A 15,664-nucleotide genomic window follows, 5' to 3' on the forward strand; every position below is an offset into this window, starting at 1 on the left:
ATCTTATATTTTTTCTTGAAGGTGCCAGTCAAACATGTCTACAGAGTGCTGCAGTGTCAGGAAGAGGAACTCACTCAAATGGTTTCCACAATGTCCGATGGCTGGAAATTTGAACAGGTAAAAATTCCACATGGGATACAGTTAATGTAGTCTTCTAAAAAGGAGTATGAAGTATCTTTTGAGAAAGAGGGATATAAATTAAATTCCATGCATCTTTTTTTATTCAGTAATTTTTAGAATTTGGATAAACATACACATCTAAGTTAAAATGTGTTTGCATTTATCATAAAACAACAAAAAAGTTCCAGGAGGTAAATTTTGCTGGCTTTCTATAAAAACGTCTGCAACACGTCTGAAATGTAATTCTTCAGTGTCTACACATGGCAGTTGAAGGGTGAATCAACCAGAATTAAGTAATACTAGTTTATATGAGTGGTAGGCTGGATGTGAAGAGCTCTGGGTAAAAGAGATGAACTTGGGAGATAAATGTTTGCCAGGCCCAAAGAGTGGTTCTTCAGATAAAAAAAACTGATACACAAAGAAGGGTGAACTTTACCCTGTGTGGATGTGAAGCTTGACAGCTGTGAGCTATGTGAATGTTTTAGTTTTTTCCAGTGCATAAAAATAGCTTTGTGTGTACATGAAAGAACACACTGTAAATTCACAAGATCTGTTATCTTTGATAGTTGGTGTAAGAAATTGACCGTACAGCTGCTTCATCTTTCACATTCCTAATCCAGCAGGGTATTTAAACTGCATTGGAGCAATGAATCTGTTAACTCGGAAACACAAGTGTTCACCTGCTAGCACCTTTTCCAGAGTCTGATGCTTACAACAGGAAAAATTGAAATAAGCACATGCCCATTATCCTGTGCAGTCTCTAATAACACAACAAAGCAACATTTAAAAAATGCTCATGACACAAAGGTAGAAGAGAACATTTTGTTTATATTTGATAAAATGTGTAAAGTGCTAGTGACATGGAGACAGCCATGAGCCAATAGACTAAACGGGCACAGAGCGACCTTTTTATGCTTCAGTACTCCACTTCAGGTATTTCCAGGTCTGTTTGCCATGCCACAAATGTTGTTCAATTCCCTGAAAAAAAATCTCACTTAATACACAACTGTTTTTTGGCCAGTGCGTGGAAAAAGGTTTTTCAACATTCTTCTTTGTCAGGGGAAACTAGCTTTTATTACAAATAGAGCTCCTTTACTTTTTAGTAGATTAAATGAAACCATATGTTTTACCTGTTCTAAACCCTTTGGGGCTATTGTATTTGGGAGTGATACTGCTTTGACAGTGCAACTGCTGAAAGACCTATTATAATCTCTTATAGAACTGGAAGAATCCAGTGATTTTCTTGGACATAACATCTTTGTTTCATCCAGCTGTCTCCCTAATTCCTCCCTCTCCCATGTTACACATATTTAGACACATAGTTTGAAGTAGATAAACACAACACCTGTATGATCTCATAATACTCATTACCTCACAATAGGCCATTCCCTCCTGTGTACTGCAGACCTACTTGTAGCAGATGTCATTCACTTGAAACAGGATTAGAATATTGTGCATAAACAGTTTTATTGTCAATACCTTCAAACACTGTAGTATTTCTGTAATTTTTTCTAAGCCCACGTTGCTCAGCAGCATGTTGTCTTTCAGAAGCAGTCTTTGGGGCAGCACCCACCGTGCTCTGTATGTGAAAAAAGATGGAATCGTCAGCTTTTTCAGAGGAGTGTCATTCTTACAGATTGAGAGTCCTTGTGCTTTGAGCCACATATAACATGTACGGGTTGTTGATTTTGAAAAAAACCCATGTTTTTATGCTTAGCATTTCAAAATTTTATCATTAAATATGATTGTATATGGTTATTAAATAGGAGTTGAAGGTGCTGAACTGTTGGTGCACTTTTGCAGATGTATTGATACCCTTTTCCAAACAACACATTTGAAAGCTCTGCTAGAACAGTACAAGTATGTATTAGTCCCAGTCCAAACTCCATTACCAAAAATTATGCTGCCTCACTTTTGTGGTTTATTTTGTAGAGATTTTTAGCTTTGATTGTTGCCTCTTCAGACAGTCAGAAAAAAACCCAGTATTTTGGCACTACAACAGAATAAAAAACTGTGGGCTATACAAAGTGGCTAAATAGAAAATGTTGGTCATGTAAATTTTAATGATTAATGTAACCTGAGTCTGACACCATAATGCAGTTACGTTCACAGTATAAGTAGGATGGTATTTAAATGGTGTCTTCAAAATTATTGACATACAGTAGCAGAATATATGTAAAGTTACTATTCGTAGACCTTCTCATCTGTCGTAATCTCTAGTTTACTCAGAATAGGCAATTGTTCTTTAACTCTTCACACTTAATTTTAAGTTCTAATCTCCCTAAAGTGCACTGACAGGCTATGCTTTAATTTAAATGGGCTAGGAATTGTCATGTGGTATTTAGATAAAATATGTTTTGTAACAAGAGGTTGAGAAATTTAGCTGAGGTTGAACTTTAAATTATTAGATGTTTGGACAGTGTTCTTGGTAGTGATTTTTGTGGGAACGAGACAGTTTTACACTCCAGTTATTTTCTTGGATCTTCTGTAAATTACTCCTTCTAAAGCTAATCTAGACCACTCAAAGTTTTTTCCTCTTGTTGACTTACGTTTCCTTATCTGTATTTTATCAGTATTTGGAATAAGATTAAACTCTTTAATACCCAGGCTTTATATATTGCTTTACATAACACCTTCCAGTCTTATATCCATGTTACCTTCTTCACTTGTCAATCAATGTGTGACAGAAAAATAATACTTACTTTCACAATGCACCAAACTTTGTTTATCGGAGTAGTTGGCTACAACACAGGTATATGGGGGGTTCTCTGTCTTCTTATCAGTAAGCCTTAACTTCCATCTAAATTAAAAAGGGCTTTGCAACTGCCTCAGTAAATTTTATGTTGAAGTGAAAGTTGTAGCTTTATAGCAACCTGTTCTAGTGGCAGGTAAGCGTTACCTGAATGTTTGAGCTCATCTGTTACTTGTACAATTTGGATAACAGTATGTGCTTCAGCTTTACAAAGATTTCTTTTTGATTGATTATTTTCAGCTTGTCAGTATAGATTCCCAGTACAGCTGTGGCCGGGCTCAGCAGTCAGAGTTTCTGCTGATAGTGTCACGGGAAGTGAAAGGGGAAGAGAGATGCTTCCAGAAATACTGCAGTGAGGTGTGTCACACCATTCTTTTTGCCCTCACACTGATGTGCTTGGCCTCCTTGCATTTCTGCTGCTTTCAGATCATTCCACTTTTTTTCTAAATGTACGGCACATAGTAGTTTGTGTGTATTTGTGACTGGCTTTTATTTATATTCACAATATTTCATTACACATTATGAATGTCCACATTGTAAAAATAATAGAAAAACAACCTAACAAAATTCCCTTGGTACTTTAGTTCAAGGTTTTTCTTAGGAAGAGTTATCTCCTCAATAGATAACTTCTTTTCCTTAAATTTTCCTCCAAAATTTAGCAGCCTTTGATCCATACTTGTCAACTAAGAGGTACAATTCAAACCTAAGGAGCCCTGAAAATACAACTTTGAATTCAGTGGGTCCAGAAGGGGACATTTCTGGTAAACTGGGAAAACTATTATTTCATCCACCAAAGTTAAGTTCTGAGTTTGAACCCTTTATTTCTGGTAATGCAGAACATAACTGGAATAACGAATAACAGGAGTTTTTTATAAGTAAAATACAGAAGAGCGAAGGGAGAACAAAATGAACAGTTTTGAATCTTAGGTTGAAAAAACTTGAAAAACTGTGTTTCCTTGGCTTTATTGTTTTGTTGCTTTAGGTTTTTTTTCCATCCTGGGAAATTTTCTTGAAATCCAAATGGAGAATCTTAGCTTTCTTCATTCACTTTTTTCTTTTTTTTTTTTTTTTTCATCCTTCCTTTTCCCCTTGTTCTGCTATTTTGATTGCTGTGTTACTTCCAAATATTCATGAATTTGGGAAGGAGTTTTTGCTCTCAGTAATATTGGAGGCAGTTTCTGGATCTTTAAATACCTGTGCTGAATTTTGAAGTGTTGTATGTGAATTGATTTGGGAACCTGGTACTTTGTCATTTTTTTCATTAACAAAATGCCTGGAGGACTTGATCTTTTTCTTGCAACATATATGGTTATTTAGTCTGGAAGATGAGTATGAAGTTATGAAGATAACATGATAGTGAAGTGACTTAATAAAAACAAAGCTTTGCTTATGATTTTATATGGACACTTAATAATGAAATTCTAGATTTGAGAAACATGGATTGCTACTCTGCTTTATTCCAGAATCTTCTTTCAATGTACCAAGCACTGTCTGTTTCTTGCAGTTGTATAGGTAACATTTGGAATGTGAAATGAGGGGTTTTCAGACTTTTGGCAACAGAGAAAGAACTCTGGCTTTTTAGGGATGTGTAGGGTACAGGCAGAATGACGTTATTCATGTGTTCGTGTCCTCAAAGTAAAAGTCAGCATTGTAAAATGGAAGATGGGGAGGACAGTGAAGAAATTAATGCAGGTATAAAATAAAATAAAAATTATAATTTAAAATAATTAAGCTTTGAAGTCTGACTCTTGGATTAAGAGACCTGAAATAAATATTCTTTCAGGCCTGGTGTCAGTCATCAGTGCTGAATTTTAAGAGCTGTTACGTGCGTATCTTCATAACCTTTTGCAAATCCTTTGGGAAGGCAGAACAAATGCATTATATGTCTAAAAGGCATAAAGTCTATTCTTAGATTCATACAACTTGATTCTCTAAAAAAAAATTGAGTGGAGGATTTTATTTAATTCTATTAGCTGATAGTATAATTAAAAACTAAAAAATGGACAGTTTTTTCAAGTTTTCTAGTGTACAAGGAGTTCACCACATCTGAAGTAGAAGCAGTAATATTCAAAGTACAAGAATATTTAAAATAGAATTTGAGAATAATTGGTACAGAATTTACTTGGTTTTCGATAATCAGACCATCACAAAATGGAAAAGGAAATTATTAGTGGTGAAGTAGACAAGCTACTTAATATGAGTAACTTTAGTGGTAAGCAGAGGAAGAAGGAGAAGAAAGAAGATGACTGGGCTGCTGTTTGTGCAAGCTGGAGTGGTTATCTGAGGTAGCAATACTATTGCTGAATTGTCAGGTAGATATACTATATAGATTTTGAATCAGTATTATTAAATCAATATAGCAAATCTGTATAGGCATGTTACTGAAACGTGTGTGGTTTTGAGATCTGTCTCAGTTCAGTTGGGCATGAGATTAGTTCACTTCAAAAATAAGGTTCCTTATTATGAGACAGGAAGTTCCTTCTTGTGATTTCTTTGTCTTTTCAGGAAAATTGTGACCTCTGTTGGCACATGAAGCAATAGCTGTATGTCTCTTGATTTAATAAAAATAAAAATAATTCTGCTTTCCATTCATGCCCTTTTTTAGCTGTAGCTGACAGTTTACTAGTACCGTCAACCTTTATTCCATGCAAGCAGTAATGGATCCTTATCTAATGAATTTTCTGCAATAAGTAGCATTGCCTTTTTCCTCAGTGCTCAGTTCTGGCACTGTTGGGGCTCATAGGGATGCTTAAACAGGATCACACTGCTTTAGTAAAAGGAGTGTAATGAAACAGGTCATGGAAAGGTTAAACCAATGCAGAAAAATAGCTACATGCATGTATATGTACATATGTATGTATATAAAAGCATACAAATCTATGGAATTTACAGTTTCAACGTGTCCTTTTATCCTTCCTTAAGTTCTTGGTAATTTAAGCCACATGAAGCAAATGTGGCTTCAAAACAAAAACAGTTTGTCCTTTCAGAAAGTCTGAGAAACAGTAGTCTGGATAATCTGAAATCCTTTGACCTGTTTTTCATACCACAGATTACTCTGGTGTGTTGTGGCTTCTTTTAGGGGGTAGGATGGCAGTGGTAGTGTGGGGGCAGACGGACATGGCAGGGGTGGTCTTCCAGGGTTTTTTACCAGCATTCTTCTTAAAGTGTTGTCACCAATACTGGGAACAATGAAGTGAGTTGGAATAGGAGTGCTAAAACATATTTCTGATCTCAGTTCCTGACAGAACAGATCAGTTCTAATCGGCAATCATTTTCCATTGTTTCTTTTTCTGCCCTCAGCCTTACTGTTGATCACTTCAGAAAGCTACAGTGACATTTCTAGCATGCAGTTGCTACTATTCAAATTATACATTTTTAGCTGCACACACATGAAACTGTTTATGAGAGTATTGTGAGTTGGAGTTTTGAGGAACTTGGGTCTAATTCTGCAAAAGTGCCTTTATCAACTGATCAGTAGTGGCAAAAAGTCATTCAGTGTTTTGCAGTCAGCTAAATTAATAGTTCTACCCAACTGGCCAAAACTATTCAGTCTTCCATGTCTCCTGAAAAGACTTATGTGCAAAAGGTTAATTTATGTAGTTGAATTATGAAGCATTTGTTAGTAGCTACCCACTGAAGACCTGTCAACCTGGTTGAAGCAGGATTGATTATTTGGCTGATGTTTGGGTCTTGTATGGTATCTACTTTCAGAGAGGTCACTTGTTTCATTAGAGGGTCAATAAGTAAAGAAGTATTTTTTACTAATAAATAAAGATAATAAATAAAGAAGGTAATTATCATAGCTTACCTAATAGCAAGTTATTGCCATTTTCCAAGAACAGTCAACTGTATACTAATTAAGTTTTATGCTTGAATTTTATTCTTCAAACTTCTCTTCAGAGAACCTGAATTTTGAGTGGCTTTATTTAAATATGTATGCAAGCTTTCTGAATGTTTTCTAGCCTTTAAGTGTGTTTAAAACGCTGTTCAGTGTCCTACTTTTCACCGTAATGATTGAAGCAGTTACTGTATTTGTTCTAAATGGTTTGCAATTGCTATATAGCGTATAGTGTAAACTTTATACCACTCTGTTGAGTTTAAGGCAACTTAACTGCTATTTTTTTCTGAAAATTTGTGTATATTTTTGTTGATAGGGAAAACAATCAACAAATCATCTCAATATTTGAAGTAAATTTGGGTTGATTTTCCAGTTTTTCAGTATACTTTCTTAGTCCATCTTGTGCAACAAAGAAACTTATTACTCTGTGGGTTTTGTGATTCTATAATACACAAATATGTTATGGTGCATACTGCATAGTACTCATTGCAAAAGATCAGCTGGTTTAACATCTCAAGGTAAATGAGGTCTTTTATATGCATTGGTGCATCTAAGAAACCTGGGTGTTCGTAACTTCATTACACAGTTTAGGTTGAAAAAATGTCTTTAACATATTAATGTTTGATCAGCCTGTGTTCATTACTGATTATGTATATATTTTGCAGAACTAGAGTGGTGTTAGAAGAGGAGAAGGCAGGGTAGGTTTCTGGTGGTCACACTCAGTGTTATTAAAGTACGTAATTTGAGAGCGATGAATTTTGATGGCCAGTAATGCTCATGGAAGGCTGAGCCTTGTATGCTGTAATATCATCAGGCTCCAGAAACTTTTTACAGTGCCTAGGCCTAGCATCAAGCTGATTCATTATGTAGACAGACTGCCTTGCTGCACTATGTGGACATTGGCTTTGTCCATCTGTGGAAGTGCTTGCTTGGCTGTCTTACTGCAGTTCAGGAACATTTGAAATCTCTGTCCCCTCCTTACAAAGTACAGTGAGGCTTTGTTTTCTTCTGACAATGCTATATGGAAGCTGCTTTTAACCTTGGTCTAACTTCAGTTTTTGTTGGGGGAATAATTTAATCCCTTAAGTACAACCTCTGGATCAGGATTTCATTTTGGCTTCATCTCTCATGCTTTAATAAATATTTTACTCTCTTTGATGTTCTTCTAGACTAATGGTAGTACATTATTTGTCTTCACAGAGATAACTACAGTGTTTTAAGTGCTGTTACCCTGAAAAAATAAGTTAGGACTTTTCTGTGTGGCCATTTCTAGAGCACTTAAATGGTATAGTAGAGATTTGGGAATAGGGCACTCTTATTGTATACGTGTGGTGATTTGGTGGATAAATATAATTTGGGTAACAACAGTTTTATTTTGAGGACTCTGTGTCAGTAGATCTGACATTATCTTGTAGATCACACATTGTCTTGTTGTGCTTTTGAAATAAAACTTTAAAATAAATTGAACAGCTACATATGAATTGAATCTGGCTTGGAAAGGCAGGCTATGTAAAGCTTCTAGCATTAGGTAAGTGTATTGTGTGTAAGGTAAGACAATTTCTGCCATTTGAAAAACATGCTGCATAAGAAGTAATAGTGATGTTGAGTATATTCTTTCTCAGTAAATTGTCATTTATCATTCAATATATATAGAGACTGCAGGAACTTGAAAATATGTCGCATTTCATTATACATGGCTTCTGCTTGTAGCACTTCCTTGATTAGCTTTCTTGTAGCAGTATGTATGAATTTCAGATGTTAATCTTGATGTCCCACCACACTGTCTTATTGTTTTCCAGTCAGATGCAAATACTCTGTTTGTTCATTCAAAATACGTTTTAATAGAAATACCATTATTCTGTAAGTAGTGATAGGTGTCCCTTCAGGCTAAAGAAGTTCCTGCATGCAGCCATTTACATATAAATCATGTCACATTAAGATACCACATATAAACTTTAAAAATTAACTTTGGAGGATGGGAAGGTTTCCAGTAAATAACAGAAACAGGGAACAGGCTACTTCTCCACTGGCCTGCCTCCACAGTCTTTTCTTTCACAGGATAATTATAACTGTAAATCATTAATTCTGTAACTGTTGAGAAAAAAAACCTGTGTGTATCTTATCATCAAAGTGTGTATTGTCAATGTATTTGTCAGCATCAAAATGTATTTGCATTGAAGTGGAGATTTATGCTTCAGGCACAGCCTACAGTCTGAAGAGTGAGGAGTCTTTGTACTAATCATGAGACTTTATGAAATTTGTTTTATGTGGAAATACAATTTACTTTCTTTTTTTTCATCTTTCAGCTGGTCAGTATTGGTTCTTCCTATAACTATGGCAATGAAGATCAGGCTGAATTTCTGTGTGTTGTCTCAAAGGAATTGCATAACACTCCTTATGGCACAAGCAGTGAACCCAGTGAAAAAGCAAAGGTGAGTTACTAGACACTGGACTAAAGAAATGGTGCTGAATTGGGTGGGCTTCACAAGTCACGATAGATCTACTTCCGTTCTGGACCATTATTTAATTGTTATTTTTTCCCCTTGTTCAAGACTAATAATGATTCCCTGTCCACTGTATGAGGGACTGTAAATGGTACAGTCAGCATGCATTTGTTATGCATGCCTGAATTATTTAAATACGATACTCCAGTTTTTCAGTAACTCTTTTTTTCAGGTATTGGCAGATATTTGCTCTTTACAGCTGAGAAACTAGGTTTTGTTTCTTATACATTTGAATGACACTGGTTCAGTTAAAAACCGGTTTTCTTGCTTGACTTCAGCTGAAGAAATCTTACTGTCAAGAGTGGAACTTGAAAGATGCTATCTCTGTAAAACAGTAATGTGCAATATGTTATAAAATGAGGGTACTTGTTAATGTTTTCAGGGTTCTACCAAGTTTACTTTCAGTAACCAACTTTCCAAAAAGATTGTAATGGGCACAGTATCTTAGCATTTTACACAGTTGTATTTCAGAATTGGTACAAAGGAAAATGTAAATCCACAGCTGACTAGTTTTAAGGCAGAGCAGTTCTGTAATGTAAGTGTATTCAGTGTCACGAGTAGTGAACAGCTTTTATCACTGTATTGTTGCTTTGTATGAGGCAATGACTACAAAATGACAATGACAGACAAAATGCCTATACCTGTAGTTTGCTTCAGAGCTTTTGATTTCCCTTATGTAGATGGAAAACAATTGGTAAAACATCAAAGGTTACTTCTTCAAGAATCACCTTCGAAGAAATTGATTGTGAAATAATGCTAAGAATGGTTCTGAGTCTTGGTACTAAGGCTTCAAATAGATTAAACTTCATTGCTTTCTATGCTTTGTAACATGTTTATGGAGCTACACATATGGAATAATTTTTATAATTTGCACTATAAAAATACTCTAAGCTGTATGTTGGATCCCTAGTGAAATGAGTAACTTATGTTCATCACTGTAGAGATATAACTTCCAATGGGTTGTAAAGGATCAATGTAGTCAGGGGTAAACAGTGAAACTGAGTAAGCTATGTCTTACTCCTTCAAAACCCTGGTTAAGGTCTGCTTTTGCCAGGATGCTTGAGGAAGACTTTGAAAGTTGACATGTTAGAGGTGTGTGGTGATAATTTAGGGCTGAGATACCTACCTGAAATAAAATGCAGAATTCTAGAGCCTAATAAACATCTTCATAAAGAACGGTAGTGCATCTTCAGGTAGTTTCAGAAGTTGCCAGAGTCACATTGCATCCTTAATGTAAAAGAAAATATGGATCAAATGCAAGTGTTAAAGACAAAAATGAAAGCTAGTTGAGACTGCATTACAACTGTGTAAATGGAGTAGCGCTGAGAGAGGCTGTCTTAGATGTCTCCATTAATGTGTTGCTTGGTCATTGTTTCAGAGATGAGAGCAGAGAATCATTTGACCACTGCGATGAATAGGAATTACTGTTAATTTTGGTTGGAGATATAAACATTCACTCCTTTTGTCTGGAAGAGCTAAGCTGTTGCTAGCAATTAATAGACAATACTTGAAGAATAATTCTTTTATATAGTATTTTCTAAAATATCATATTTTTGTATATTGGTATATGTTGTGACTGGGGAAAAAAAGGAAAAATAATTATTTTTTTTCTTGAGAGGTTTCTGACAGCTGTGTTCAGGAATCTTGACTTTGGGAGATGTTGTCTCCAAAGTTCCCTCTTAGCAAGCATTATCTTCTAGTCTCAGTAGTGTGAGTTGGTCTTCATGAAGTTCATATGATAGAAATTCTGGTACCTACTTTTATATACAGACTAATATGTTCATGTACTGGGAGACTGAATTATAAGAAAGTCCTCCTATTACCCTTACAGCAGACTGAGTTAGAGAAAAAAAAGACCTGCCAATATGTAATTTTTATTGACAAACACTTCAGTTTCAGTTAATAGTCCTGGATTTTCAGAACAGGAGAAAGTATCTTCAGATAGCCATCTAATCAAGCTTCACCTTCATTCATTCTTAGGGACTTTTTTCTTGTGTTTTCTGTTTTTAGTTAACAGCATAGTAAGTTAGTAGATGACTTCTGTGTAACCTGCTAATACACCTAAGCAAAGGAAATTAATCATAAATGGTTCCACTGGCTTTTACTGGTAGCATGTATTCCCACAAGCAGTCTTCTCTTTCATACCACTTTATTGACCTGGCTATTGACGTCTATCTGCTGACTTCACAATATTTGGAAGAGGAAATTGTCATGAAATCTGTTGCATTCCATCTTGTAATGGTCAGCTGTCTTACTTTTTTATACAAAGAGTGAAGGTCCCAGGTAAAAGTGAATAAATGTCATTGCCAGATGCTTCAGGTGTAAGTGGATTGTACTTTGTTGCAGCTCTGACTCACTTACAATCTCTTCTTTTCCCTTCCTTCTATACGTGCTGCATGCTGCATGACACTCAGAGTGAGGATGAAGAAACGGATTACGATATGAATGACTCAGATTAAGTGTAAATGTCATGGTGAGCACTAGCTGCCCTAGGATTTTAACCAGATGCTTTTCTGCCCCATCCAATTCCCACCCCCACTAGTGCTGTCCTTTGGCTAGTCCTGGTGGTGTGTGTGTGTTTGTGATTATAGTTGTGGAATGGTAGGCAAAGATAGAATTCCTGTTCTGGATATTCCTTCTTTGACAGAATAATTTGTGTTGCTTTTATAAACTGTACTGTGAGTAGTACCTTTAAAGCTTTGCTGAGCAGGAAAGTTCTTCATGTAGATTCTAGGGCCAGAATTGCTTTTCATTCATTAATTTATTTCTTTTTTTATGTGCACCAGCTTTTCTGTCAGATAGGTTTTTTACATGTAGAGACATCTGATAGAAACTTACTTGTATACATTTTCACTAAATATCTGATTCGGCAATAATTTTAACAGACTTGATTGAAGTAAGTTCAAAGGTGGTCTTAACTGATAACTTTGAAACTAAGGATTTTTTTAATAAAGATGTGGCAAATACAAGTAAATAGTGTCATCTTGGTGCTACAGTTGTATTTATGACAGGAAGCAACTCTGGGGAAGGATCCTTCCCACTGTAGTTTGACATCTGATTGAAGATCAAGTTACATTAAAAGTCACAAGTGGAAGAGCACAAAAAAAGCTTCATCTGAAAAAACAATTTAGGCATTTTTCCTAATGTGTCTTTAAGTACTATTCGTATTTATTCCACTCTCTAGTTTCCAGAAGGTAACATAACATTGAATGTTCAGTGGTATGTTCTGGGTGGTCACTTGAACCTATATAAATTGAAGATAGGTACCATTGCATGAGATTAAACTTCAGCTTTTCACCTGTATACCTGAATTTTTTAGCTGTAAAGCAGCCTTACAGTTATCTCTGAAGTTTGGACAATGCTCTCACACACATGGTGTGATTCTTGAGGCTGTCTTGTGCAAGGCCAGGATCGCCACTTAATGATCCTTGTGGGTCCCTTTCAACTCGGGATACGCTGTGATGCTATGAAGTCGCTGCACGTGGCTGAAAAAGAACCAATATTATTTTCTGAAATGATGCTAACAGAAGCTACTGCTAGGGTAGTGTAAAGCCTTTTGCCAGGTCTTCAGGAGTGGCTGAAAGGAATGGATCAAATCTGAGGCTTTATTGAAGCAAAATAAACTGGCACTCTGCTGGAATTTAATGTAATATTCTTAAGCTCCCTGAGAGGCATAGTCCTTGAAACACTTTACTATCAGCAGTAGCTTTATTTTGAGTGGGAAGAAATAGTTTTCATGTTCTGCTTCTCTAAGAAGCAATCACATTCAGGTCCCTAGAATATGAGTGTTCATTCAGCATTCTTTAGAATTTTTAAGCCGGCTTTGGATCTGGAGCACCTATAGGGAAAATAGAACAGAAATATGAAAATAAGGAAAGTCCTCTATACAGCAAGTCTGTACTAGAGTTAGGACAACCCCCAGTATCAGTACAGACTGGGTGACAGATGGATTTACTGCGGCATTGCAGAAGACTTGGGGATAATGAATTTGAGCCAGAAATATTTGCAGACTAGAAGGCCAGTTATCCAGGACTGCAACAAAAGATGCATGGCCAGCAGGTTGAGGGAAGTTATTCTTCCCCTCGACTCTACTCTCACAAAATCCCACCTGGAATGCTGCATCCAGCTCTCAGATTCCCAGTACAAAAAAAGACTGTGAGAGTGGGTCCGGAGGAGAGAGATGAAAATGGCCTGTGGGCTGGAACACCTCTCCTGTGAAGACAGGCTGAGACAGTTGGGGTTGTTAGGTCTGGAGAAGAGAGCCCCAGGGCCGATGTTACTGCATTTCCAATACTTAAAAAGCCTTATAAGAAAGATGAAAAAAGATTTTTTACCAGGGCTCATGGTGACAGGACAAGGGGTGAGGTTTTTAAACTGAAAGAGGCTAGCTTTAGATTGGATATAATGATGAGCATGCTTTTTACCATTAAGGTGGTGAGACACCTGGCACAGGTTGTCCAGAGAAGCTGTGGTTGCTCCATCTCTGGAAGGGTCCAAAGCCAGGTTGGACAGGGCTGGAGCAACCTGGGACAGTGGAAGGGTGACCTTGCCCATGGCAGGGGTTTGAATGAGATGATCCTTAAGATCCCTTCCAACCTAACCCACTCTTGTGATTCTATGATTCCGCCTTCAGTAGAGGTAAAGGTTACAGAAGAAGTACCATGAAAAGTGTGTTAAAATATTGCCTGATGGAATAGACTTCTCTGCTTTATCTTGGGATTACTGGCTCGATAAAGTGTGCAAAATTCAGTGTCCAGATCTGGCTCAGCTTTACCTTATTGCATGTGCTCCTGATGCTACTGAAAACAGTTCTAAGTCTATTAATCTTACAAGTACTTTTCTAGGAATGAATGAACTCAAGCACTTCATATTAAATCGGGAATATTAACAAAATTAATATATCCAGTATTATTTTCTAGTTGCACAGATACTTGTTTCAGCCATGCTTTTGTCTCTGTTGGATATGGTTTCACTTACTGACTCCATTGGCTGGGTCAGACTGTTATCTCTGTTGTGGGTGTCTACTCCAGCATTTTGTTCTCTGCTCTGATCAACAGCAAATACTTGGGGAAGGAGTTTAAGTATGAAGCATTTATGATTTATGATATCTACTTCTGATGTATTTCCCCACCTTCCAGTAAAACTCAGTCTGGGAATTCGGGCTTCAAGCCTTCATCCAGGTCACTGTATGGAAGCTACAATGGCACTGTAATACCATAAGCTGGTATCAGTGGCACTGTCTTCTGTAAGTTTATCTAGTCCCTTTTGTATTATACAAGCAGTTACTGAGTAATTTACAAAGCCTGTTTTTTTCCCACAGAATTCACTTACATCTTTCCTACAGTTTCATATGAAATGCTTTTTGCTTTAGTACACATAGTCATGTGTAACATTCATGAATTATCTCCATGAAATAAGAGGTGTTTGCTTCTAAAATGTACCGTAAAGCATGACATGGCCGGTGGAAAACATCTTTCTGTATTTTGGAAATTTTTCAAAGTAGTTGCACTGACATCTGTCTTCATAACTTCAAAACAGTAAAGCTGAATTTGAAATGGAAAAGAACTTTGTACGCACAAAGCTGGATCCAGGTGTAGGAGGGAGTACAGTGAACAAGTTATGAAGTGGATTTTAAGTTTTTTGGCTAACACCACACTGCCTCTGAACTGTCCCTGAGCTACACAGATGGTAATGGGTGTTTTATGAAATCCAGCCCTTAAAAAACATCCCATGGAGCTGGGCAAAGCAGGTGAGACCTTGCTTGACTTCAGTCACTACGAAAGATAAAATAGCCATTTTAACAGTATTAAAAGGAAATCAAATACCTCAACTTGTAAAATTTAAAACCATACTTGAAACTGCTGTGTGAAGCAGTTGCCAGCCTTTACCCTACAAGCACAGAGATTGAAGTGTTTGTATATGCTGGCAGATTCTGTGGGCTGGAATGTGTTACTGAGTGTTTGTTGTAACATCAGGCTGCACGAAGATCATAATAGAAGGAAATTCCATCTTGAGGCTAGCTCTGCCATTGTTTAGGGGTTGTACTTTTGCTTGCTTTCAGCTTCTGAAAGAAAGAGCCCTTCCCCATACTAGGAAGACTGTCAAGAAGCAAAAGAAAATGAAGTCTCATAAAACTTTTACTCATTGATTAACATTCTTAAGTACTTGTGCTCAGTACATTTGAAGCTTTGCTTAGTGCTTTGTTTGCCTTTTGTCGTGACTGGTTCTACAGCCTGCTGACACAATTCTGAAGTACTACACAGTAGTACGACACTTTACCTCGTTATTGCTGGTTGTGATTCAGTTTAGAGCAGCAACATTAAAATATTGTTGCTTGAACAGTCAGTCCTAACACTTGGATCCTTTCCTCTTTGGAGGAGTCAAAAAAATCTGAAACAGAAAAGGAGAGAAAATAGTCAAAGTGGTAGTAGAATGGGTGTTGATTTAAAT

At 36.6% G+C, this 15,664-nt stretch overlaps 1 protein-coding gene across 4 annotated transcripts in view; it reads left to right on the forward strand.

Moving 5' to 3' along the window:
- The window catches only part of KCTD5 (potassium channel tetramerization domain containing 5), a 31,997-nt gene that overhangs the window by 9,628 nt on the left and 6,705 nt on the right, over positions 1-15,664 (forward strand). Inside the window, exons 4-7 of one of the 4 annotated variants that reach the window (XM_014252545.2) lie at positions 22-117; positions 3,113-3,229; positions 9,017-9,142; positions 11,629-11,687. In XM_014252545.2, coding sequence (XP_014108020.1) covers positions 22-117; positions 3,113-3,229; positions 9,017-9,142; positions 11,629-11,673 — 384 coding nt within the window. In that variant the 3' untranslated portion in view covers positions 11,674-11,687. The remainder of the gene's footprint in view (positions 1-21; positions 118-3,112; positions 3,230-9,016; positions 9,143-11,628; positions 11,688-15,664) is intronic. The other 3 variants (XM_014252547.2, XM_014252548.2, XM_005523116.3) reach the window with 3 other exon arrangements.

Source organism: Pseudopodoces humilis, chromosome 18 (genome assembly GCF_049639895.1).
Source record: "Pseudopodoces humilis isolate 2021_Gansu_Grassland_sample_001 chromosome 18, ASM4963989v1, whole genome shotgun sequence".
Taxonomy (NCBI): Eukaryota; Metazoa; Chordata; class Aves; order Passeriformes; family Paridae; genus Pseudopodoces; species Pseudopodoces humilis.